Below are 21,977 nucleotides of genomic sequence, written 5' to 3' on the forward strand. Positions count from 1 at the left end.
ACCTCAATGTTTCGGAAATAGTGTGCTGATCTTCCTTATTGCAGGGACTTCTTGAAATGCAGATGTTTCGGCTTGCTTTGGTCGTGCAATGTTAGCATATGCGTCTCGTCTTTCATCTGTGATTAGTTGCATTGATCGGCGTTGTTCTGCCGCTGTCGCGTTGGCTTTCTGGTTGCGGTCTTCGACTCAGCTACACCCATCATACCATTAGAATCCACTCTATACAATATTCAACACTTTAAATCAAATGCAGCCTTGAACCTGGTGGCACTGCGTGTAACCTGAAGACTTGGTTAGAAAGACCGTGATCCTCGTCTCCTGATTTCCAAAAGGTCTCTGTTTCCTATATGAGCTCACGAATGATTTCAGCAGGATGAGAAAGCCTCAAAACTTCTGTAGAATAAGTAAGTCACAAACGTGTCGCAACATTACGAAGGATGCGCGTTAGCTTCCGCTTGGCGCTACGGAAACAACGCGAACGCCACGGATCTGTACCTCTTTCGACATAGCCCACAAGAAGGGCCTCCAATCATGGAGCCACGCCTGAATACGCTACTGGACATCTCGAACCAGAGCAGCATGTCATACATCACAGAGCCATCGAACATGAACTCACCTGGCTCGCAACGACCATCACACCATATTAATCACAGTTTCGTACGTCCAAAAGCGCTCATGCTAGCGAACTCATCTCCTGAAACCGCTCAGTCGAACGACGTCCGAAGAGGCGGACAGGAGAGGTTATATGCCACACGGTCGATGCCTAGTGCTCCGATAGCACAGGTATTGAACGACGAGGCGAATGTGCTCGAGGCTGCACAACCCGTGCCATCCACCTTTGCCCCATCAACGACACCTTTCAGTGGAAGGCTAGTTGATTTGCTTCTGGATAGCCCGGATCATGCGAGGCAAAGATGGGATCAAGAGCAACAGTTTCTTCAGCCCGAGAACACAGGTTGCAGCCCAGCTGTCATCAAACTACCGAGGTTACCGCAGCCTCCCAAGCGGACAGCGAAGCGACCTAGAATCCCGCCACTGCTACAGGGCTTGCATCAACCTCCGCCACTACCGCCAGAGGGCAGGCTCTTCCCACCGATCACTGGGGAAAAGAATGCTTTCGCGGGCGAGCGAGGGTATGATGCACGTTTTGAGGAGTCCAGGAACAAGGATGTGGATGAGCATGCCTTTCTCGAAGGGAGTGCAATGGACTACAACAGAGCTCTTCAACATGTCGAAACTCCATCATTTTCCCAAGCGTCACTTCCGCCTGTATCTTCTAGTGTGATAGATGTGGCCCCTGAGACAGATGTAGCAACAAACGCCTTCAAAGATTCTGAAGCGCTGTTGCAGCCCAAGCGTGGAAAGAAGCGAAATAAATGGTCCGAACAAGAGACCAAAGATCTGCTTATAGGTGTCAGCAGGTACGGTATAGGCAACTGGAAAAAGATATTGCAGGACCAAGACTTTGCGTTCAATAATCGCACGGCTGTTGATCTGAAAGACCGCTTTCGTGTATGCTGCCCTGGTGAAGGTCTAAAGCCACGGCAGCCAAAGATCAAAGGAAAAGAGAAGACAAGCTTGGTTGAGACACCATCGGATTTGCCAGACCAAGCCATTTACACTCATCAGCATTCTCTTCCCATTGCCGAACGCCACTCCGACAACAACCTCATTTCGAATTCTCCCAGCCCGACCGAGAACCAGCAACGTGGAGCTACTCGCAATAAGGCTACTACGCAGCTGGATCTAGCCGAGCTCGGTATCCACGAACCGTTCTCAAAAACCACACGTCGGCCACGCCGGGCCTTCAGCGCACGCGATGACGTCAACTTGCTCAAGGGCTTTGAAAAGTACGGGTCTGTATGGCACTCGATGCGCGACGACGAGGATCTAGGGTTTGGGACTCGGCATCCAACAGACCTACGCGATCGATTCAGAATCCGTTATCCAGACAAGTACGCCAAAGCAGGATACAAATTGAAAGCAAAAGAGAAGGAACGTACATTATCGAAACAAGCACACGAACAAGAGAAACAGGACGATTCTTCGCAACAACCAGATCAAATCCCAACTCAGAACCATTCGCACCAAGCGAAACGGAGTCACTCACAGAACGACATTACCATCTTAGGAAAAGACGTTCATCCCTTCAACAACAACGGACCAAACACAAATACGCCATCATATTGTCCGATCTCGATCAACACCAACAACAGCAATAATCTCAACTCTGCCTTGAAGCCCTTCAACCCTTCCTCCTACCTTTCCGACCCCCTCCCCACCCTCCCCTTCGACGACCCAGACACCGACCTCACACAAGACATGAGCACTGTTGGTGACGAAAGCCCGATAACACTAAGTCGAAATATTCTCCGTTGGGCGGATGCGAATCCGTCGTCCCTCTATGCCTTTCCCGCTACTTCTGCGGCCTCTGCTTCGGCGTCGATGGGAAATGTGCTTGGTGCTAGTCTTGGTAATAAGGGGGCTGGCGGGGGCGGGTCTGGTGGTGGTGATGATGGAGGGGTGAATGGGTCTACCGGAGGAGGAGGAGGAGGAGGAGGAGGAGGTCAACAGCAGCAGCAGATGGATAGTGGGAGGGGCATGGTGCTGCCTGAGGCGGATAGTTGGCTATTGGGTGGTGAGAGGGTTCCGACGTATGGGATGTATAGACATCGATCTTAGCATAGGCTGATGTGTCGTACGTAGTAGTGTGAAAAGGTGGGTAGAAGGTCAAATAGCCACCTCACGTTGGCATTCTTTGCTGTTTACCCATCAAGTGACATTCCAGTACCTAGACATGTCACACATCGGCTTCCACATGAAACAGTCTACCGTTTTCAGTATGGTTGGGACGGTTAGATATAACGACAAGGTTCAGCATAGTTTTCCAATGCGGTACTCGAGAGAGTTCAAGTACAGACGTATCCATCATGCCTATATGATCCATGCCCTCCGACCACATAACCCGGGTATCACTCGCTCCCAACCGACCATGGCTCAAGTCCCCTATCTCACAGTCTGGCAGATAGCAATAGCAAAAGCTCGGAAATCTCCTCTGGTAGCCTCTTCAACATCCTCCTCAACGACACGACCGTACTTCTCCTCGTACTCTGCCTTGACCCTAAGAAGATGCTGACGGTCCCAATGTAATCTCACAAGACGCGAGATGAGTAACTCGACTCGTTGTTGGCGTTCATGCTTGCTGGATGTTGCTTCGCGCGATGACAGTCGACTGTTGGAGGAGCGGCCGTCATTTGGGGGCTCCATGAGGTCTACGAGAGCGTGATGTAGGAGCATGGCATCTCTTGCTGGACGGTTAACTGGAACGCGTAATTAGTACATATCCGAGAGTGGAGTTATGGGACAACACTTACTGACGCCATTGAGAATGTGCGCAATAACTTCACCAACCAAATTGTTGCTCTTCTTGAGAGCGTCTCTCGCAAAGTTGCCTTGGTACTTTCTCTCGTATGTCCTCAGCACCTCGCGCAAATGTGCGTCACTTCGCATGATGACAATACCGAGCATAGCACTCTCTCCACCTTCCCTGGCTCGGATGGCTTTGTATAGAGTATCGACATCGCGATTGCGATATTCCACTGGCCACACATCGCTTTCTTCTTGTCGATTGGCTTCCAGTGCCATCAGGACAGCTTTACGAAACTTGTCGGCTTTGAGCTCCTTGTCCATGCAGCGGGTGAGGGAATCGCTGTAGCGCTTGTCTTTGAATGCATCTTTGATCTCGCGAATCTCGTGGTTTTGTCGACCCATTAGCGATTCGATGAGGAGCTCTCGGCGCGCCGAGTTGGACTGGTACCAGTAGTTTGCCCAGTAGCCCTCGCCTTCATATTTGCCTAAGGCCGTTACGTAGGCAATTTTGCCAAAATTACCGTTGGTCTTCAACTTGATGTGTTTGGCAATGTTGATACCCCTGCCTTGTACTTTGCAGTGTCGCTTGTACTCGGCTCGCAACTCGAGCATCTGGTCGTGCGTGAGGATTGGGAGGATATCGCATATAGTATCTACATCTGGCGTTCGCGCCGCCAGTGCGTCGACAAGGGCTAGAGCGTCATCAGTGGCATCGTATATTCTCGCTTTCCGTTTCTCCCTTTCAGGGAGGCGCTCGTCGCGGCCGTATGCGGCCATTGCCAGCTTGTCGGTATGCCTGGAAGATCTCGAAGGGCTTGGCGTTCGTCGCGAGGAGGTGGAATGAGCACGGCGGCGGCCATGACCAGAAGCACGAGGGGAGAGAGTATCGAGAGGAGGCAGATGGTCAAGATCGTCATCTAGCATCAACGCCTGAGGCATAGGGCTGATGGACTGATACGTTCCATGGTACGCTTCAAGCAGAGGACTCGGCGGTGGTAGTCCGGATGGGAATCCTCCAGGCATGCCTCCTGGAACGATAGTTTGTATATCGGGTCTGTTCCCGCTCACGGACAGCCTATCCATACGCAGCCCATCCGGCCTGTCGCCTGCGCCAAGGTGACCTTGTGGACGCATCTCTACTACATTACGGCCATCATGTGTGCTCATTGGCCCCGAGTAGGAAGCAGCTCGGTGGTGATCAGGGCGCGGCGAGTGGCTGCCCATGGGAGGAGGTGGGTAGAACGACTGGTCGGCTGGGGGCGGCTGAGGAGCCTGTGGCATGGTCGCATACTGAGATGGCGGCGGAGGAGCCTGGGACGCGTACGGGGACTGCGGGGGCGGCGCGTGCGATGCATACTGAGGCTGCGATGGGGGTGCTTGCGATGCATACTGCGATTGCGGTGAAGGAGCCTGCGGCACGGCTGTGTATTGGAGTTGGGGCGTCGGGGGATAGGAAGGGCTTATGGGCTGGGAGTTGTGCCGCACGATTGGCGGCTGGTTGTTGCTGCCCACGGGCTTCGCGGTATACTGGATATTGGTGGGCGGACTCGCATACTGGAAAGCGCCGTTGGTCTTCGCTGTCGCCGTCGGGGTCCTCGTGGGCGCGTTATGGGATGCCGACGTTGCGGTATAGGCAAAGCCATGCGCGGTCGGCGCATACTGGACGTTGCCGGGCTGCGCATACGCGACTCCCGCCGAGGGCGCTGCTGTGGTGGCAGGATGGGCAAAAGAGGCGGACTGGGTATACCCTGGTCTCTCGTGGGGAGGGAGATCGGTGTAGTTCCCCATGGTAATGGGTTCGCTCGCTGGTCTGGCCGCCATATCTCAGTTCAAGTCCCGCAATGTCTGTCGCAGACATCTGGCAGAGGCATTTCGCGCAGTACTCACGTCGCATATGGCTGACCCGGCTGCCTAATCTCATACTGCGGGGTTGCAGCGCCGTTGTCAGCTGCACCGTATCTCTGAGGCTCTCGCCCGTCACGGCTGCGTGAGCGCGCACCCTCCCGACCGCGCCCAGGCGATTTGGACCGCGACCGCCTTGACTTGTCGTCCGGCCGTAAAGACATGGCCTTGATCTTTCACTGCTCAATTGATGAGACTAATGTCGACTCTCGTGGTCGAGGTTTACGCGCTGAACAGTTCGGTCCAGTGCACGGCGCGACGAAAATTGCGATGGCTGGAAGCTGCCACACCATTGCCGCTCCTTTCAGCCTCGCTCATGTTTGAATTGGGGGCCAGAACCGTTACTCAATCCGCTCTTCTCTCTGGCGCCGCAGACCAGGTAGGCGCCTGCGTACAGCGTGGAGCAGCTCCATGACTTCTTGTTGTAGCATTACGGTGCGAAAGGTGTCGTTGGTTTTGATACCTATGCACGTTCGTCGAAAGTGGAGAGGGAGGCTTTCCCAACTCCAACACATTCGCCCGCGCTGCATTACAGTCATGATTCTTATCTCGCGTCACAGCGTCAAGCGAGCGCTAGAAAAGCCGAAAACCATCAGTCAGAAACTTATGTTGAGCCGCTCCAGCTCCGTAACGCGCCGATATCAACGTCGCCATCGGCGAAGACAGGAACTGTGGGTCTCAACTCACCGCTTCAGCTACCCTTCATGGAAACATCGAGCATTCTACGGGCATTGCCAGGGCATGCTTGGTACCTTAATGCTTAGCCTATCCGTCTGGTGAAAAGATTTCACCTCGAGCTGAAGTGGTGTATCGGCAGAGCGCCACGATGCATAGATAAACAAAGCATGACAGCAGCTTATGGGCGGTGACCATCAGCACGAGCCGCGCTATTCCAGCTGATAGTTAAAGCTGAGGTGATACCTTTTTCAAATGTTACAATCGTTCTTCGCATTCTACTAGAATCATGGCTGTCGTTGTTCCGCCTCCTAGTAATTTCCAGCCGCAATCTGCACTTCTCCAATTGCCAGCAGAAATCAAACACATCATATATGGATTGTGTTTCGTTGCCGACGCCCCCATAATCGACCCTCAAATCAACGGCTCCAAAAGGCGAAATGACATTGCGGTTCGTACGACACCAGGCGCTGCTCTGCTTCAGACATGCCGTAGAACCTACCACGAGATCGACCGCCGTCCACTATTCGCGCAGAACACCTTCCGTTTCTCGAATCTGACCAGGATGCGAGCTTTCCTACATGCACTTCCTCTGGAATACAGAACGCGCATCCAGGATATCGAAATCGATTTGCGAGAGTTGAACTCGGATCGCCCTCACCTCGCGCGTGAGTGGCTGCAGTACGTTGCGCTAGCAAAGAATGGAGGCTTGGATTCATTGCGCGCTGACGCAGCCGGTCTACGGTGTCTGCGAATAAACCTAGAGACATGGCCCGTTAGTGAGTACTCTCAATCATAACTTCATGAGAGACATATACTGACATGGCAATTCAACTTTCAGTCGCTGTAATTCGGAGTGAACTCTGGACTTTTCTTCGAAGCATGCTATCGGAGCTCGAGGGCTTGGACAGAATTGTCGTAACTGGATCGAGCAGAGGCAAGGCAATGGAACGAAAATTGCCATGGTCGCCAGTCCATTTTGTTGGTGGAGATGACGTTGGAACCCACGACTTGCTTGCTCGAATGAACAAGTGTGTCACGAAAACCGTCAGCGACAACGCCGTCAAGTGGCTGCGACAAAACGGCAGATTACAACTCGAAGTAATCTCCAAGCCGGGTTTACACGAAAGCGTTGCCGCACAAGGGATACAAGCTCCACAGAACGAGAACAGCGCAAAATTCTTGCCACCGAGCGGAGAATGTTCCTTCTTTGCTTGCGAGAATCGCCACTCCTATGAAAAAGAATCCGGGGATAAAGAACTCAATCCCAGTGCCGCCGAATGATTGGCCTCGCTGGATCCCAAGGACCATAAATCTCATTCTTGTACTTCTGGAGACTGATGAGCCACCAACTGCAGACCCCCATGCTCAACACGGTGAGGATGACCCCTACGATCGCACCTGCCAAGAATGCACTGCGACCCCCACCTGTCAAGGTGACAAAAAGACCACCCCACGCGCCGGTTACTAGAGTGATGGTGAGGGCGAGATGACCCCACGGAGATCTAGCGCGGAGCTGGCGACGGAAGATTGGGAATAGACCGTATATTTCGATGGAGAAGAGGGTCAGCGAGAAGACGTGTGTGGTAGATGGCAGGCGTGATGCAAGAACAGCCGACGCCATCATGGCCGAATTCGTGGATATCGAAGCTGGTAATCTGTAGGCATACAACTTAGCCGTACGTACATTTAAGAGAATACTGTCATTCATACTGTGCGCCTGTGCCTGCACTGTAGTCGAAAAAGGCAACGTTCATCATGAGGAGCCATGTGCTCAGTGCCCATATCGAATCACTTGTCGTAGAGCGCGTAAGTGACTTGAGAATCGGACTGAGTCCAAGTAAAGCCGCATAAATCAGCAACGCTGATTTGGCAGTCGCCAGGCGCTGTTGAGTACGTCCTGAAAGTGCCGATGATGGTTTGATTGCAGCTGAGTCTGAGTCTGAAGCAGGTGTCGATGCCACATTGGAGACGATCTCAAACTCCTGTCCCATCCAATGATCCCATAAGAACCAGGCTAGAACTGTGCACAAAGTAGCCCACCCCACTACTGCGACAGGCGATACTCTGTCGTGAATGATGGCCACAAAACAGCAACAAAAGATGACCACTGTCGCAAGATGCTGCACAATAACCGTGGCATCACCCATCAGCGACCAGAACTCGTAGGGCTGTAATCTTGGATTGCGCTGGAGATGATCAAGAAATGTCGTTTCATCTGTGTAGTTATCGGGAACTGTATACGTCAGACCTGGGTTGAAATCCGAGACAGGGGCATGCGTGAGCACCCACAGGGCTGTTTGAACCATAGGAGTTTCTTGTAATTGCCCTTTGCAGGCCGGTTTATGATTCGCGGCCCACCCTTCCTCTTCCTGCTAGTAGCGGCGAGAGATGCGCCCGCTGGATCTAGTAGCCGGTTTTGGTACATGTCACACTTGTTTGGTTTTTCGCAGATATGGTTGATGGTGAGGAGATAGTTCATATTAGAGCTAAGTCGGTGGGACGCGTTACTGCACGTGCGGCCAAGTCCGGACAGGCGCGATTATGTCCGAAATTATGTCCGAGCTTTCAGTATATCAAGATATCGAGTTGTATTATTAACGATTAAGTGTGCTCCAGGCGACCATTATCCTCCTATGCTTAGGCACGGTAGCGCGACCGGCCTTGACCTTAAAGTTGTCCTGTTCCAACACCCTCCCAATCTCCATATAGCTCTCGACCGCGACCCGAATTGGCCCTCTCGCTTCGACTGGTAATTGCTCGATTGCGATCTTGGTTTTCTCATATAAAGAGAACGCGTCCTTGAGAAGACGCTTACGTAACGTCTCGATTTGTGCGTGGTCCGGTTCCTCCAACACCTCATCGTAACTCAATCCAACTTCAGACAGCCATTCTAAAGGAAGATAAACACGACCTATCTGAGCGTCTACTTGTATATCTCGCGCAATGTTGACGTATTGCAAGGCGACACCCATGCTGTTACCAGCAGTGACTATGGCACGCTGCTCTTCGGCGGGCAAGGCGCTGGGATACCAGTTGAAGATGAGTTGGATACACATCTGCGCTACAGTGCCCGCTACGCGCTCTGAATACAAGCGCAAATCCTCTGTGCTCTTAATCAGGGGTCCCTTATCGAAAGCCAGATCCATCTCGAAGCCGCGTAGAAGATCCTCCAATGGTTGATGCGAGAGTTTAGCGGCTGGAAGCTGGAGGAGCGCAGATTGTGTGACAACAGGAAAGTCCTCGCGAACTTGGGCAGGTACTGTAGACTTGGATGCAGAATCGCTATACGCATTGTTTAGGAACTTGCGCAGTTTGGCTATCCAGGCCTTGGCTTCATCGGCGGAGGAAGCATTATCCACCAAATCGTCAGCAACGCGGCAGAAGGAGTAGAGCAGCAGCAGATCTGCCCGTAAAGGTCCGGGGAAGGTTGCGGAGGCCAGGTAGAAACTACGGCTCTTACGCTTGAGACGTTGCACAGCCTCGCCAAGGCCTACAAGGCGGGCATCATCGTACTTGAAGCATGGAGTGAGCAGAGCGCGCATCAGCGTTGCGGGTGATGGAAGCAGGGAGGGTTTCGCAAACATGGCCGGGAACGTGTACAGCACTGCAAGAGCATTGTCAAATGCTAATTGACCAAATACTATGAGGCAGTTGGTGACGAGGAAGAAGAGGGCTTCCTCAACCTCGAGGCCATCCCACAAGTGCACACCATATTTTGTACCTGTGTTAATTACCCATGTTCCTCTGCGCAAGGCTAGGGTGTCGACTATCCATAGGTAGAGCGTAGGAAGGATGATGGGTATCGCGGTGTTGGTCAGAGGAAGGGCCAGAATGAACTGATAGGCGAGACTCCTAGGGTTAATTAGTAGGAATCCGGGTTGCAATAGTGGTTGGCTTACCAAAGCATCAGCAGGAAGGGGCCGGCCCATATTAGAATGAGTCCAGTATATGTGCCCTTGCTGTCATCCTTGATGCAACGCCATCCCCATGCGATGACACCCAGGAAAAAGATCTGGCCGGTACGTTTCGTGTATGCCCATCGGCTGTTGGACGCGCCGCGTTCCGGACTTAGATAGACAGGCTGAAAAGTGGGCCTACTGAGGAGAAGGTACAGGACTGATGTATTGTATGTCTGGACGACAAAGAAGAAGACCTCTTCCAGCGGAATGTCAAGCAGCTTTGGACCAATAATGACATGGGCGGGGTAGCTCCAGATGCCGGTGCGGATAAGGTAGGAATCCCATGGTATAGTCGAGACAACGGCAACCTGACGTGTTAGCACGAAGCGTGTTGACGAGGATACGCGAACCAACCACTATCAGATAGACGACCTTGTACACGTCGAGTTTAGTAAAGAAAGGGCGGTAGAGCCAGGTGAGCAACACGGCCGGAGGGATCGTGTACTTGAGATGACTAGTCGTCACTGTCAGCCATGTTGGTGTAACGCAGGAAGAGGCGCGTCACGTACACGAGCGCGTAGTCGAAGCCCATGATGGCACCGTGGGAGCAGAAGGGAGTAGCCGGAGAGATGTGCAATCGGCGTCACTCATGGAGCCAATGCGGCAGGGGGAGAGACTAGGCCGCGGCGGGCGTCAGGCACAAGATAATGCGCAAGAGAGGCCATGATGGAGAATATTTGCAACATGGTTGAGACGGCGCTGGTCGGGCGGCTGTGAAGGATGCGCGCTGCCCCAAGCGGCCTAGCGGCTATGCAAGCCTCGACATGACATCACGATTCCCCGGCCGCCATCACGACCAAGGCCGTGGAGCACATGTCAACCGGATACCCGTGGAAGCGGGCAGCCCTGCCATTGTTGCATCATATCATGTCACCAGCTCCTGACTCCGTGTCCTGCCTCCCTCTGGCCGCGGCGACACGTGAAGACTGCACCCACTGTACTAATGAATTGCCTGCGCCGTTGTCCTGAGCCAAACCGTTCTCCAATGCCGCCAAGCTAATAATACCGCCGTAATGTCCACGCCTGGACCGAACAGCAGCAAGTCGACGCCTAAACACCCGTACGCATTCTTGCTCATTGCCATACACGGCCCGGACTAACCCTCTCCAGATATCTCTCTGGCAACTTCGCGCCTGTCTCTACGACATGTCCTCCTACGCCTGTCTCATGGACCGGCCGCGTTCCACCAGAGCTGCTGGGCGGCATGTACGTCCGCAACGGCGGCAATCCCGTGACCAATTCTGACTTGGGACGTGAGGCACATTGGTTCGACGGCGACGGCATGCTCGCTGGAGTCTGGTTCAGTCGTTCTACCGCCGACCCTACCAAGCCTGCTGTCAAGTTCGTCAACCAATTCATCACCACCGACGTGTACCGCACCGCCGTTGAGAATCCAACTCTGCGCACGCCTATCCTACCTAGCATCGCCACACTTGTCAACCCTGCCTCCAGTTTGTTGCTTATCCTCTGGCGCATCCTACGCACTGTACTGGTCGTCTTCTGGACCCATCTCTCAGGCTCTGCACGCGCTATCAAGCGCATCAGCGTCGCCAACACCAGCATATTATACCACGACGGACGTGCGTTGGCGACATGCGAGAGCGGACCGCCAATGCGCATTGCGTTGCCAAGCCTGGAAACCGTCGGCTGGTTCGACGGTAACCGTGCCGAAGGCGAAGCTACACCCTGCAATAAGGACACAGATGACGAGAAACAGCCTGAAGCTCTTGGTGGAACTGGTTTGCTGAGCTGGATGAAAGAGTGGACAACGGGTCATCCCAAGGTCGACAAGGTCACGAACGAGATGGTTTTGTTCCATTGCAACTTCGTCGCGCCCTATGTTCACTATTCCCTACTTCCTGCAGAAGGCTCAGTTGCAAAGAGATCAAGTTCAGAGGGAAACAGAATAATCAACGCGCCAGTCCCCGGGTGCACTGGCGGGAAGCTTATGCACGATTTCGGTGTGTCACGACACAATACCGTCATACTCGACCTACCGCTCTCCCTTACCCCATTGAACTTGGCGATGAACAAGCCCATTGTCTTTTACCAACCCGAGAAGCCCGCCAGATTCGGTGTCTTTCCCCGGCGACACCCGGAATTAGTACGTTGGTTCGAGACAAGCGGCTGTTGCATCCTTCATACGGCCAACACTTGGGATGAGTACAACAGCACCGGCGATATATCAGCCGTCAGCATGCTAGCCTGTCGGTTGACTACCGCATCTCTCGTGTTCAGTGCCGGGAACATCGAACCTCCGCCAAATCCAAGCCACGAGCAAGCGGTGCGTAGCAGGCCCATGTCTTTCTTCGCCAAATACGATGACGAAGAGCATGTTCAAGATCCCGAGAAATCTCATTCTGATGAAAATTCGCCTTTGCTAGAAGTCCACAACGAACCAGAGTCATCAAAGGCGCCCCACAACGTTCCCATCTCACATGACGACGAGGAACAATGTCGGCTGTATTACTACCGGTTTTCACTCGCGCCGGGCTCATCGAACACTATCACACATGAGTTTGCATTGGCAGCGATCCCTTTCGAATTTCCTACCATCTCGCCTTTCACAGAAATGTCACGCGCACGGTACGTTTACGGATGTAGCACTTCCGACGAATCGTTTGGCGCGGCATTAGGCAAGGCAACAAAGATCGACATACTCGTAAGAGTTGATGTGCAGACGCTGCTCAATCGTGCCCAGAAATCACCTCCACAGGCTGTGGACGGCTGCGTCGACACGCGCACAATAGACGAGATACTTGCATCAGACGATCGTGATGATCCTATCAAAGCATTCCACCTTCCACCGAAACACTTTGGACAGGAAGCCAGGTTTGTACCTCGTTCAGCGAAGAGTGCAAGTGGTGACGATGCGGGATTCGTCGAAGAAGACGGGTACCTACTGTTCTACGTCTTCAATGAGGACCAGTTGGACGAAGACGGGGAATGCAAGGCTGATGCAGAGAGCGAGTTATGGGTATTGGATGCACGGGACATGCAGACTGTCGTTTGCAGGATCCAACTCGGGGCTAGAATACCCTATGGCTTGCACGGAAACTGGTTTACAGAAGAGGATATCGCTCAACAGCGAGAAATCGCAAGCGTGCGATCCGTGTCAGAAACACGGTCTGAGGCAGGATCGAGCAATTTGCGAAAAGCTCTCGTTAGTTATCTGGGCTAGTAACGCCTCCGTGTTCGGACCACATGTCTAATGAACCGAATGGTTTCGGGACGTTAGCGCTACCACCTTCTTACGTAGTCGACAAACTCTCTCCAAGAGTTTTAATATCCAAAGCTTCATACTACCGCTCTTCACATGTGCCCAGTGTTGTCCTGGTGATGTGCGACATAACCCTAGTCAATGCGGCATCTAGATCTGCCCCGCTTCGAACAGAAAGCTTCGTTGCGCCGATCCCTGCCGTAGCTGTTGATCTACTCGACTCCCGCACTGACGTAAAACTACCGATAGGAACGATGCCTGCCTGGGCAGTACGTGGGCAAGAACATCACACCACCACGATATTGCCATTACGGTAATGATACGCTGCCATGCATTTCTTCCCCTCACGATGCGCATTCTCCCCTCATGATGCGCATCCAGAAGGCCCTTCTCACGTTCTCACCACGAAACTCTGTGTCAATATCATCAAACACTCTCAACACACGATAAAACCCGAACCAGCCTTAGCCAACTCAACGCCAGCTGAGTCAACTTAACGCTAGGCGGATATGCAACAGAAGCAAGTCGATGTCGAAGTAAGCTCAATAGATCAACGTCATAAAGCTTAATCCTAGTGGCGCTCGCTCAGGTGGTGAGACGGAAAGCCCGGGCGCTATGCTCAGAATCTTTAGCGTCGATGATGATGATGATGATCCTAGTGTGACATGGCTATTGCACCAAACAGCCGTCACTGAAATTAACCATTTGGACAAGAGAAACTGGAAATGCTAAACGCAGCGCATGCTTCTGACTGGCCGTCACTGACCGTCACTGACCGTCACTGGCTCTTGAGTAGCAAATCCCGGCCTAGTCTGGGCCCCTGGTCGATGGAGGGTTTTGACATGCTGCATGATCAAGCTGCAATCCGCTCGAGACATGTCGTCATGATGGCATCTCTGGATCTCATGGGCGGGTAGTCCAAGATATAACCAGTACCTGCTACCTCTTCTCTGCGATAAGCAGCCCCCTTGGTACATTTCAGCCCATACTATTCATTTGGCATTTTACCACTGTTTTCGCAATGGATCTTTTTCGCAGGAACAATGCGCTGAACCTCAATGGTATGCATGCCTTTCTTCGACGCATTGATCTGTTACGAACATGTACCTAACGTATGATAGACAACACCGTCAATGGTGCGACGGCAGACATCGCCATCACCACACATGGATCTGACTTCTACTTCGCTATCTGCGCCGCCATGGGTCTTTCTGGATTCATCTTTATCGGTCTTGGATACAAGAAGAAGCGTCGCGACCGTCTTTTTCACTACATCACCGCTTCTGTAGTCTTCGTCGCATGCATCGCCTACTGTAAGTCAAGCGGTTCCGATTACAGCATGAGAGATGTGTACTGATCCGTATACTTTCACAGTCACTATGGGAGCCAACTTGGGCTTCACACCTATCGCAGTCGAGTTCCCCCGTAGCGACCCCAAGGTAGCCGGAACCTATCGTTCGATCTACTACGTTCGATACATCGACTGGTTCATTACCACGCCTCTTCTGCTCATCGACTTGCTCCTCACTGCAGGCATGCCATGGCCTACTATCATGTGGGTTGTCGTCGTTGACGAGATCATGGTCATCACCGGCCTCATCGGTGCTCTCGTAGAGAGCCGTTACAAGTGGGCTTACTTCGTCTTCGGCTGCGTCGCTCTCTTCTACATCGTCTACCAGCTCGCATGGGAATCGCGCATCCATGCCAAGTCATTCGGCCGTGATGTCGAGAGGACCTTCATGATGTGCGGAAGTTTGACTACTTTGCTCTGGATTTTGTACCCAGTCGCATGGGGAGTGTGCGAGGGCGCGTAAGTTTACCCAATAAGGAGCCATCATAACTGTGCAGTCACTTACACCAGAACAGCAACCTCATCGCTCCTGACAGTGAAGCCGTCTTCTACGGTGTCCTTGATTTCCTGGCCAAGCCCTGCTTCGGTGCCCTCCTTCTGTGGGGCCACAGGAACATCGACCCCGCCCGTCTGGGTCTTGCCATCCACGACTACGGTGATGCCGACGCTGTTGTTCAGGACAGGAAGATCAAGCCTGAGACTGCCGCCCAAGGCGCAACTGTCACCCATCCAGATGGGTACAACGGCCCTGTCCCTCACGTCGACAATACCGTCTAAATAGAGTTCTGGGGTTGGGTGAATGGTGACCTCTGACATAAAGAAGAGACCAAAGGTATGGCGGGTAGCTGTAATGTGGGGATGAGAATGTGGAGGAGCTGTTACGTGGATCGAATCATGAGTACTTTCAAGATACCCTCTTTGGTAGATACTTAATTAATCTATTACTGTCAAATATGTTTCCCATACGTTCTGCGTGTATTCATTTGACGTATTATATAACTTGTGCACGATCATCAGAAACTCTAGCCATCCACACATCCACACACCCATACACAATTAATTTTGCACCATCCGTGCTATATTTATTCGTCACATAGCTTGCTCAACCGTTTCTCGGAAGCTTGTGTATACGTTGATGGATAGGTTATCCAACGTTGCTCACGTCTATTCGTAGACCATCGCCCACAATCGTGATCCATCAGAAATCCATGAGTAAAAGTGGATATTAAATAATATAGAATAGCTACCAACAACCCTGATGTACTAAAAGCCCATATCTACAGTAAACTACATACCACAACACTACCAATCGCCCATCAACCCATTACCAGCCTTCTGGTAAACCAAAGCACCCGGTACAGTCACAAAAACAAGGGCAATGCTCAACAATATCCAGACAAGCCAGCTGAGATACGGTCCGTTCTGAGTGCGATCCAACGGACCAGGAGCTGCCTTGGGCTCTTCCTTGGCGTCCAGCGGGCGCCACGGGATGCGGCTTTCTTCATTGCGGTCATGGAGAATCTGTTCAGTGACCAACTTCGCGCCAGCAAGTACAATGGGAACTCCCGTGCCGGGGTGGGTGCTCGCACCAACAAAGTACAGATCCTCGATGCTGCGATGCTTCGTCTTGGGCCTGAAGCTGAGCACGTTGAAGAAGGAGTGACTGAGACCCAGGATAGCGCCACGATCGAGGTTGAAGGTGGATTTCCATGTCGGAGGCGTGTTGATGGTCTCTTCGATGATGTGGGGACCGAGCGAGATCTTGAGTCGCTTTTCCATGGTTCTGATGATGGTTTCACGTGCTGATGCTACCATGGAGTCCCAGTCTTGGGTCAAGCCTTTCGTGTGGCCCGAGCCCTTGTGTTGGTCGTCGGATGAGCCTTCCAAGTGCCCGACTGGGACCAGGATGACGATGGAATCACATCCCTCTGGCGCGGCGGAAGGATCGACGCGGGAGGGGACGTTGACGTAAAAGCTGGGTTGATCCGGAATCAAGTGCTTCTTGAAGATGCTGTCAAAGCTCTCTTTGTAGTCTTCCGCGAGGAAGATGTTGTGAGCGCTTAGTTCGGGGAATTGTCGGTCTAGCGCCCAGTAGAAGGATATGCTTGAGCAGGACGCTTGACGTTTCAGGAGAGCTCGTCCAAACGAGGTGGAAGGGAGAAGGTTGTTGTATGCGTAGGCCAGATCTGCATTGCAGACGACCACATCAGCGGTCAATGGCTCCTGGCTCTCATCCTCGAAAACAACGCCGGTCGCACGTTTTCCGTCGTCCGATATCTGTATGTTGCGGATGGGGCTGTTGAACTTGAATTCGACACCCAAACGCTCACCTACGTTGACAAGAGACTCGACCACCTGATCGTGTTAGTAAAGAAGATTTTCTGCAATGGAGCAAACTAACTTTATGGAAGCCGCCAATGGGATACCAGATGCCTTCAGCCAACTCCGTGTATTGCAGCAGACTATACGTTCCCGGAGCGTCAAACGGGCTCATGCCCATATACATGCTTGCAAACGTGAAGACTCTCCGTAACCTCTCCGTCCAAAAGTACTTGCTCGCCCGGTAATAGATACTCTCAAACGGATGCAGCTCGAAGAGATGCAATAAGAAGTCGAAACGGATCATGCTCAGCAGCGAGTAGAAATTCTTCTTCAGTACATGGATGATGGACACCTCATAATGTCGATGTGATTCTTGTAGGAAAGCAAGGTACCGCTCGAATCCGTCCTTGCCTTCAAAACGCTCGACTTCAGCCTTCATGATGGAGATGTCGGTTGAGAGTTTGAACGTAGTATCATCATGGAAATGGACATTGTAGTTAGGTTCGCATTTGACCAGCTTGACGCCCTCTGCATCGAGCGAGGTTCCCAGATCCTCGAATGTCTCATGGAAGAATCGAGGTAGGAGTAGTAAGCTCGGACCTTGGTCGAACCTCTGCGTAGCGATTAGCGTTGAGGTTTACAATACTGCCGCACGTTCGTCGACTTACATATCCCCGACGATGTATCAAACTGCATCTTCCGCCGGAAAAGTCATTCTTCTCGACTACAGTAACTTTGTAGCCTGCCGCTGCGAGCCGCGCTGCGGTAGCGACACCTCCGGCACCAGCACCGACGACGATCGCACTAGGGCGCGTGCCCTTGTTTTCGATATGCTCCCCCATTTAGTAGACGGATTGATGTGTGAGATGCGGCACAATTGCGATGAGCGTTGTGAAGAAGACGCGCTGTAGCGCGCCACGCTCGGGTATTCCTGGATCAGTGCACCAAGACTGCCAGTCATGACGTCTACAAAAATCAATAGGGCTAGTTTGCACCTTGGGCAATTGTTGAGTTGCGTCGGCACATTTGCTCTGCACGTGAAAGCTTCTCGCTGTTTGAATCCTAATCTGCATCTTCCCTCTTGTGGTTTTCCGCCCCCTGCATGCAATGTTGAAGCCGATAAGCCACGCGAATGTAGCTCACATTTGTTACCCGCGCGCATCTTAGAGCGGAAGCCCGCGGACACAACGAGATAGTCCAAAGACTTGGCGTATGCGCAAACAACTGTCACTTGACTATCCAGGGATGTGTGATCCTCAGTGTTGTCCATTTCACGATGACCGTCAACGCTTCAACAAGTGCCCGCGATCGTGGGGACCGCTAGCGACACTCGGCATTCACCTTGCAGCATGCATGGAAGATGATTGAACATTACAACATTATATTATTAGCGACTCAAAACGTCGTCTTAATTAAATATGGTGAGAACATCGGTAGAGTTGGAGTACTCGGGCTGACATTCCTCAGTAAATCCGCCAAACATGTCGGCCCTCTCTTGAACGAAGTCTTGGAACGCGCTCTTAGAGCAACTCTCTCCAGGGCCATCAGCGCAAGCCAGCGGTTGCGGGTCTTTGTTGACGAGGACGCGGATGTATTCGTCAGCCGCGAATCCGTAACTGTCGCATGACATCTTTTCGACAGCAATGTTGGACAAGAAGGGTAGGATCCTCGATGATCTCCATGCTCTCGCATGGTTGGGCCTGTCGAGCGGCATTGTGATATTTGGGTTGTTCGCTCCGGTATTAGCGGAGTTGTTGAACAGGCCCATGGCGACTACGACGGTAGGAGGTAACTCGCGGTGAGTGAAGGAGACGTAGAGATCCTGGTCGGCCTCGTCCGCGAGCAATTCGACGGCGGTAGCGTTGAGCCAGGGGAGTCCAAGAGCACCCGACAGCTCGGGGCTTCCATAGCCGGTGTTGTAGAAATACATGATATCGTTCATATACTCGAATGAGAGCCACTCGTCCTGGGAGAAGAGGTCGAGCGAACAGAAGGGGGAAGAGCCACGAATGACTGTCTCGTATCCGCACAGCTGCTGCATGCCTACGATGTCGGACTTGGTGAAGTTGAAGGCAGGGGCGTAGGCATTCAAACGTTCGACAATGGGCTTGGTGTACGTTTCTTGGTATTGCTGGAGGAGGATTGTTAGTTGGGGTCATATTGTCTTGGTGAGCATACGTACAGATGACTGCTCACTACCGTATGAGGAGCTGTACTTGGGGCAACCCTTGTATGGCGTCAGGGAGTCTGCACCCCGAGCAGCATCCTCGCGGACGGAAACACGCTCGGTGTTGTTGCTCTCAGCCACGAGGCCGTCGATGAAGGAAGATGCACTGAGCTCGGTCCTCTCGGCCGTTGATGTCCATACGCGCTCAGGGTCCTTGAAAGTAGGGTAACGCAGACGGACATCGACACCAAGCTTGTACGATTGCAGCCTTCCAACAGAGGTGAGGTCCTCTAGCTCCTCGTCGCTAATGGGTGTCTGCCATTTGGACAGGAATGACAGGGGTCCCGCGCTTCGCCAGTTGGCCGTCGTATTCTTCAGCTTGTCGGTGAAGGGCTCGATGTACTCCTCGTAGTCAAAGTCGTTGGCGTAGATGGCGGCATGGCGAATGAGGTACGAAGCGCGCGTTACGTTGCAGCCCTGTGGCGGCTTTGGGTCGAGACGCGGGTCTTCGAAGTATGGGGCAATGCCAGCAAGATGCTGCAAAGGGTCGAACGAGTAGGCGGCCTGTGCCGTGGCTGCATTAGCAATTGCGAGGATAGATACGAGGGCCGACTGCATAGTGGGCAATGTAGGCTAGAGCGCGAGCCGTACCTAGGAAAGTTGGGATACGTGATCGGCTTTAAGCTCTGCACCAGGCTGCGCAAACGATGTCATTGCCCGGATCAAGCGTGCCGTACGCTGTTGGAAAAGCCGAAAGCAGGACGTGCTCGACCACAATGGACTGGATATGACGATGTTTGCCAGGTACCTGCCAAGGCAGAGGTTACGCTTTGACCTCCAACGCCACGTCACCGCCACATCTTCCGGCTCCGCAATGGGTGGACATTGTGAAAATAAAAACAATCAAATGGTCAGGGGTATTGGGTAGCCAACTCGCTTCTAACATTACACAGTCTCCGTCATACCACGTTCGCCCGTCTCTGCAGCGTCTGCACTTTAAGTTCCAACACTTGGCAATCATTCTCCTTGCGGTGTAGATCTCTCATGAGTCCCTCTTTCTCCGATCGGAGAGCCTGCAGCTTGCCCCCGATGCTCTCGCGGTAGGCGGCATGTTCCTCCAGCAGGGCTTCAATCCGGTACCAGTCCATCTGTCCGCTTCCTCCAGAAGCACCTTGAGACCGTAGCCGCTCGAGCTCAGCGTCTTTGGCCCTGATCTTGGATTCAAGATCAGCAACGGTCCCTTTCCACGCTTGGTGAGCGGTGGATCGGTTTAGATCGTCGATGCTGCTACCTCGCGGCGCCCCTAACTGCGCGACAAGATCAGAGTTTCGCTTTTCCAATTCGAGAGCTCGTTGCTCAAGAGCTGCCACCTTGGCCGCGGTAAAGAGGTCGGTTGTGTCGCGCCGTTCGAGGAAGCTGCCCGGACGTCCTCGGCTTGGACTGCTGCGTCCAGTCTGTGCATGCAACCGCTCCACCTCTCTTGTCTTTTCCGCAAGCTTGCTCCGTACAATCTGCACGTTAACGAGATCTTCGTCGCGCAGCGCTTTAGTCGCGTCCAGTTCGCGTCGACAGCTAGCTAGTAATCCCTGTATCGATATGTTAGCGAATGGCTTGTGATAATCCATTCTCTTCTACACTTACACGAATCTTAATGTTGTTCTCCACATCTTCGTCTCGAAGGGCCCAGATGGCGTCGTGTCGCTTCCACCACGTCTTCTTCTCCTCTTCCAATGCTTTCAGACGCGCCATCGTCTGCTCGTACTCTTCCGGTTTGACTGATATGGCAGGATTCGATTGTTCGATGTAGACAAGCTTGGACATTAGGGCAGCAAGTTGCGACTCCAAAGGCCCAGGGACATGCGGTGCGGGTGCTGGAGATACCGGCTCCTGGCCTGTGAGGCTCATCTTCGTGGCTGAAGGCGCCAATGACTTCTTCGATGGATAGGGGACGTCCTCCTCGTTGCCGTCCAGGGTGGAAGATCGCGATGTTGCGTCGTCGTCTACTGGTCGCTCAACAAAGGTTCGCTGGTCTTGATATTGCGGTCTGTTCACGTTGACTGGCTGTACGACATCGTTCGCCTTCTTCTGAGAGAACAAAGGTGCTGTGGGGTTAGGTTGTTGCTGTTGTCGTTGCATTTGCGCCATGGCTGACATGGAGGTGTCTTGTGGACGACGGGAGTATTGCTGTGGCTGTGGCTGCTCGTCCTCTGAACCCAGGTCAGAGTAGTTATCTGATTCGTAACTCCTCGGTTGTCTCTGCATTTGAGGTGAACTCATCGAAACGGGGCGACTCCCTGATTGAAAGGATACGATAGAATGGACGGATGATGTGCGTTTCGCTCCTGGAGTTACGCGGTTTGGTGCCCACATTTTATGCTGGGGTTGTGGTCGGAAGGGTACTGTGGCGCAATGTCTGCGTGTATGGCGAGCCGGGTCAATCGAAGGAAGAAGCTGAGCTCAGCTAGATCTCTTAGTAATTAAGATGAATTTGATATCTGTCGAAAAGTCGAGGTTCAAGTCAGCCTCTATGTAGTCCATCGTGGATTCGTGGTCGTGCTATGAAACGATGCTGAGACGCAGGGGTCAGGACACAGAGATCTGCGACACAGACAGATGAACGACAGCCGTATCAGCCTGAGATTGCTTTTGAGCCTTGGACTGCACAATTCCGACTTGGTACAACACCTCGAGTCCGTACTTTGGAAAGGCCCCACTTGGAGCCCCATCTCACCATGGTGTAACACCAAATTCTACGCGAGTCATGTCGCCGTTTGCCGATAGTTCAGACTAGAGCAGACCCGGCGGTACGGATGCTGGTCTGAAACACTTCAAGCCGCGATCTTGTATCAACACTACCGGTTATCACATCCTGTCTAACACGTATTCGTGCCCTCGTGCAATAGATGCCTCAGCCAAGCTGTAGGCACACATGTCTGATGAGATTACGGACTTGTGCGTGCACCATGTCAAGCAGGGCATCTTCGACATTAAATGGAGCTGTGCTACACC

At 52.7% G+C, this 21,977-nt stretch overlaps 10 protein-coding genes across 10 annotated transcripts; 4 read left to right on the forward strand and 6 right to left on the reverse strand.

The window, feature by feature from the left end:
- Positions 1–394: 394 nt before the first annotated feature.
- BKA58DRAFT_82394 (uncharacterized protein) lies at positions 395–2,844 on the forward strand. Its single transcript, XM_046175977.1, has one exon. It carries the CDS (start codon positions 532–534, stop codon positions 2,680–2,682), a length of 2,151 nt encoding a protein of 716 aa, XP_046028602.1. The 5' UTR covers positions 395–531; the 3' UTR covers positions 2,683–2,844.
- Positions 2,845–5,252, reverse strand: BKA58DRAFT_82399 (uncharacterized protein). The gene is made up of 2 exons (XM_046175978.1): positions 3,375–5,252; positions 2,845–3,320 (listed from the first exon to the last, which is right to left on the reverse strand). Exons 1-2 carry the CDS (start codon positions 5,188–5,190, stop codon positions 3,007–3,009), a joined length of 2,130 nt encoding a protein of 709 aa, XP_046028603.1. The 5' UTR covers positions 5,191–5,252; the 3' UTR covers positions 2,845–3,006.
- Positions 5,253–6,143: 891 nt separating this feature from the next.
- On the forward strand, positions 6,144–6,988 carry BKA58DRAFT_82420 (uncharacterized protein). The gene is made up of 2 exons (XM_046175979.1): positions 6,144–6,721; positions 6,788–6,988. The coding sequence occupies exons 1-2, from the start codon at positions 6,236–6,238 to the stop codon at positions 6,794–6,796; spliced, it is 495 nt and encodes a 164-aa protein (XP_046028604.1). The 5' UTR covers positions 6,144–6,235; the 3' UTR covers positions 6,797–6,988.
- A 219-nt stretch (positions 6,989–7,207) lies between these two features.
- On the reverse strand, positions 7,208–8,428 carry BKA58DRAFT_451657 (phosphatidylinositol N-acetylglucosaminyltransferase-like protein subunit C; the record flags this gene model as incomplete). Its single annotated transcript, XM_046174397.1, has 3 exons — positions 7,208–7,604; positions 7,660–8,182; positions 8,239–8,428. 3 exons carry the CDS (start codon positions 8,426–8,428, stop codon positions 7,208–7,210), a joined length of 1,110 nt encoding a protein of 369 aa, XP_046028605.1.
- BKA58DRAFT_375909 (Lycopene beta-cyclase) lies at positions 8,411–10,579 on the reverse strand. The gene is made up of 4 exons (XM_046169460.1): positions 10,418–10,579; positions 10,263–10,362; positions 9,849–10,216; positions 8,411–9,801 (listed from the first exon to the last, which is right to left on the reverse strand). The coding sequence occupies exons 1-4, from the start codon at positions 10,438–10,440 to the stop codon at positions 8,544–8,546; spliced, it is 1,749 nt and encodes a 582-aa protein (XP_046028606.1). The 5' UTR covers positions 10,441–10,579; the 3' UTR covers positions 8,411–8,543.
- Positions 10,580–10,716: 137 nt separating this feature from the next.
- Positions 10,717–13,218, forward strand: BKA58DRAFT_353525 (carotenoid oxygenase). The gene is made up of 2 exons (XM_046168595.1): positions 10,717–10,968; positions 11,019–13,218. Exons 1-2 carry the CDS (start codon positions 10,922–10,924, stop codon positions 13,087–13,089), a joined length of 2,118 nt encoding a protein of 705 aa, XP_046028607.1. The 5' UTR covers positions 10,717–10,921; the 3' UTR covers positions 13,090–13,218.
- A 931-nt stretch (positions 13,219–14,149) lies between these two features.
- On the forward strand, positions 14,150–15,256 carry BKA58DRAFT_397899 (putative opsin-like protein; the record flags this gene model as incomplete). Its single annotated transcript, XM_046171454.1, has 4 exons — positions 14,150–14,189; positions 14,250–14,441; positions 14,503–14,938; positions 14,995–15,256. The coding sequence occupies 4 exons, from the start codon at positions 14,150–14,152 to the stop codon at positions 15,254–15,256; spliced, it is 930 nt and encodes a 309-aa protein (XP_046028608.1).
- Positions 15,257–15,685: 429 nt separating this feature from the next.
- On the reverse strand, positions 15,686–17,922 carry BKA58DRAFT_426784 (phytoene dehydrogenase). The gene is made up of 3 exons (XM_046172968.1): positions 17,470–17,922; positions 16,881–17,414; positions 15,686–16,834 (listed from the first exon to the last, which is right to left on the reverse strand). The coding sequence occupies exons 1-3, from the start codon at positions 17,641–17,643 to the stop codon at positions 15,782–15,784; spliced, it is 1,761 nt and encodes a 586-aa protein (XP_046028609.1). The 5' UTR covers positions 17,644–17,922; the 3' UTR covers positions 15,686–15,781.
- Positions 17,923–18,165: 243 nt separating this feature from the next.
- Positions 18,166–19,929, reverse strand: BKA58DRAFT_375914 (histidine phosphatase superfamily; the record flags this gene model as incomplete). Its single annotated transcript, XM_046169461.1, has 2 exons — positions 18,984–19,929; positions 18,166–18,932 (listed from the first exon to the last, which is right to left on the reverse strand). Coding segments are annotated over exons 1-2 (1,322 nt in total), but the record flags the coding sequence as incomplete, so codon positions are not given.
- Positions 19,757–21,456, reverse strand: BKA58DRAFT_82525 (uncharacterized protein). The gene is made up of 2 exons (XM_046175980.1): positions 20,610–21,456; positions 19,757–20,554 (listed from the first exon to the last, which is right to left on the reverse strand). Exons 1-2 carry the CDS (start codon positions 21,336–21,338, stop codon positions 19,928–19,930), a joined length of 1,356 nt encoding a protein of 451 aa, XP_046028611.1. The 5' UTR covers positions 21,339–21,456; the 3' UTR covers positions 19,757–19,927.
- Between the last annotated feature and the right edge of the window lie 521 nt (positions 21,457–21,977).

Source organism: Alternaria rosae (genome assembly GCF_020736505.1).
Source record: "Alternaria rosae strain MPI-PUGE-AT-0040 chromosome Unknown BKA58scaffold_2, whole genome shotgun sequence".
In the NCBI taxonomy this organism is placed as follows: Eukaryota; Fungi; Ascomycota; class Dothideomycetes; order Pleosporales; family Pleosporaceae; genus Alternaria; species Alternaria rosae.

Excerpts from the sequence above, each read along its gene's own strand:
- BKA58DRAFT_82394 (XM_046175977.1), top strand. The coding sequence starts at position 532 with ATGGAGCCACGCCTGAATACGCTACTGGACATCTCGAACCAGAGCAGC.
- BKA58DRAFT_82399 (XM_046175978.1), bottom strand. The coding sequence starts at position 5,190 with ATGGCGGCCAGACCAGCGAGCGAACCCATTACCATGGGGAACTACACC. Across the intron at positions 3,321-3,374 it reads GCACATTCTCAATGGCGTCA|TTAACCGTCCAGCAAGAGAT; the intron begins GTAAGTGTTGTC and ends TACGCGTTCCAG.
- BKA58DRAFT_82420 (XM_046175979.1), top strand. The coding sequence starts at position 6,236 with ATGGCTGTCGTTGTTCCGCCTCCTAGTAATTTCCAGCCGCAATCTGCA.
- BKA58DRAFT_375909 (XM_046169460.1), bottom strand. The coding sequence starts at position 10,440 with ATGGGCTTCGACTACGCGCTCGT. Across the intron at positions 10,363-10,417 it reads GGCTTCGACTACGCGCTCGT|TCATCTCAAGTACACGATCC; the intron begins GTACGTGACGCG and ends AGTGACGACTAG. Across the intron at positions 9,802-9,848 it reads CCCTTCCTGCTGATGCTTTG|GAGTCTCGCCTATCAGTTCA; the intron begins GTAAGCCAACCA and ends AATTAACCCTAG.
- BKA58DRAFT_353525 (XM_046168595.1), top strand. The coding sequence starts at position 10,922 with ATGTCCACGCCTGGACCGAACAGCAGCAAGTCGACGCCTAAACACCC. Across the intron at positions 10,969-11,018 it reads AAGTCGACGCCTAAACACCC|ATATCTCTCTGGCAACTTCG; the intron begins GTACGCATTCTT and ends AACCCTCTCCAG.
- BKA58DRAFT_426784 (XM_046172968.1), bottom strand. The coding sequence starts at position 17,643 with ATGGGGGAGCATATCGAAAACAAGGGCACGCGCCCTAGTGCGATCGTC. Across the intron at positions 17,415-17,469 it reads TGATACATCGTCGGGGATAT|AGGTTCGACCAAGGTCCGAG; the intron begins GTAAGTCGACGA and ends ATCGCTACGCAG. Across the intron at positions 16,835-16,880 it reads CCATTGGCGGCTTCCATAAA|GTGGTCGAGTCTCTTGTCAA; the intron begins GTTAGTTTGCTC and ends TAACACGATCAG.
- BKA58DRAFT_82525 (XM_046175980.1), bottom strand. The coding sequence starts at position 21,338 with ATGTGGGCACCAAACCGCGTAACTCCAGGAGCGAAACGCACATCATCC. Across the intron at positions 20,555-20,609 it reads AGAACAACATTAAGATTCGT|GGATTACTAGCTAGCTGTCG; the intron begins GTAAGTGTAGAA and ends ATATCGATACAG.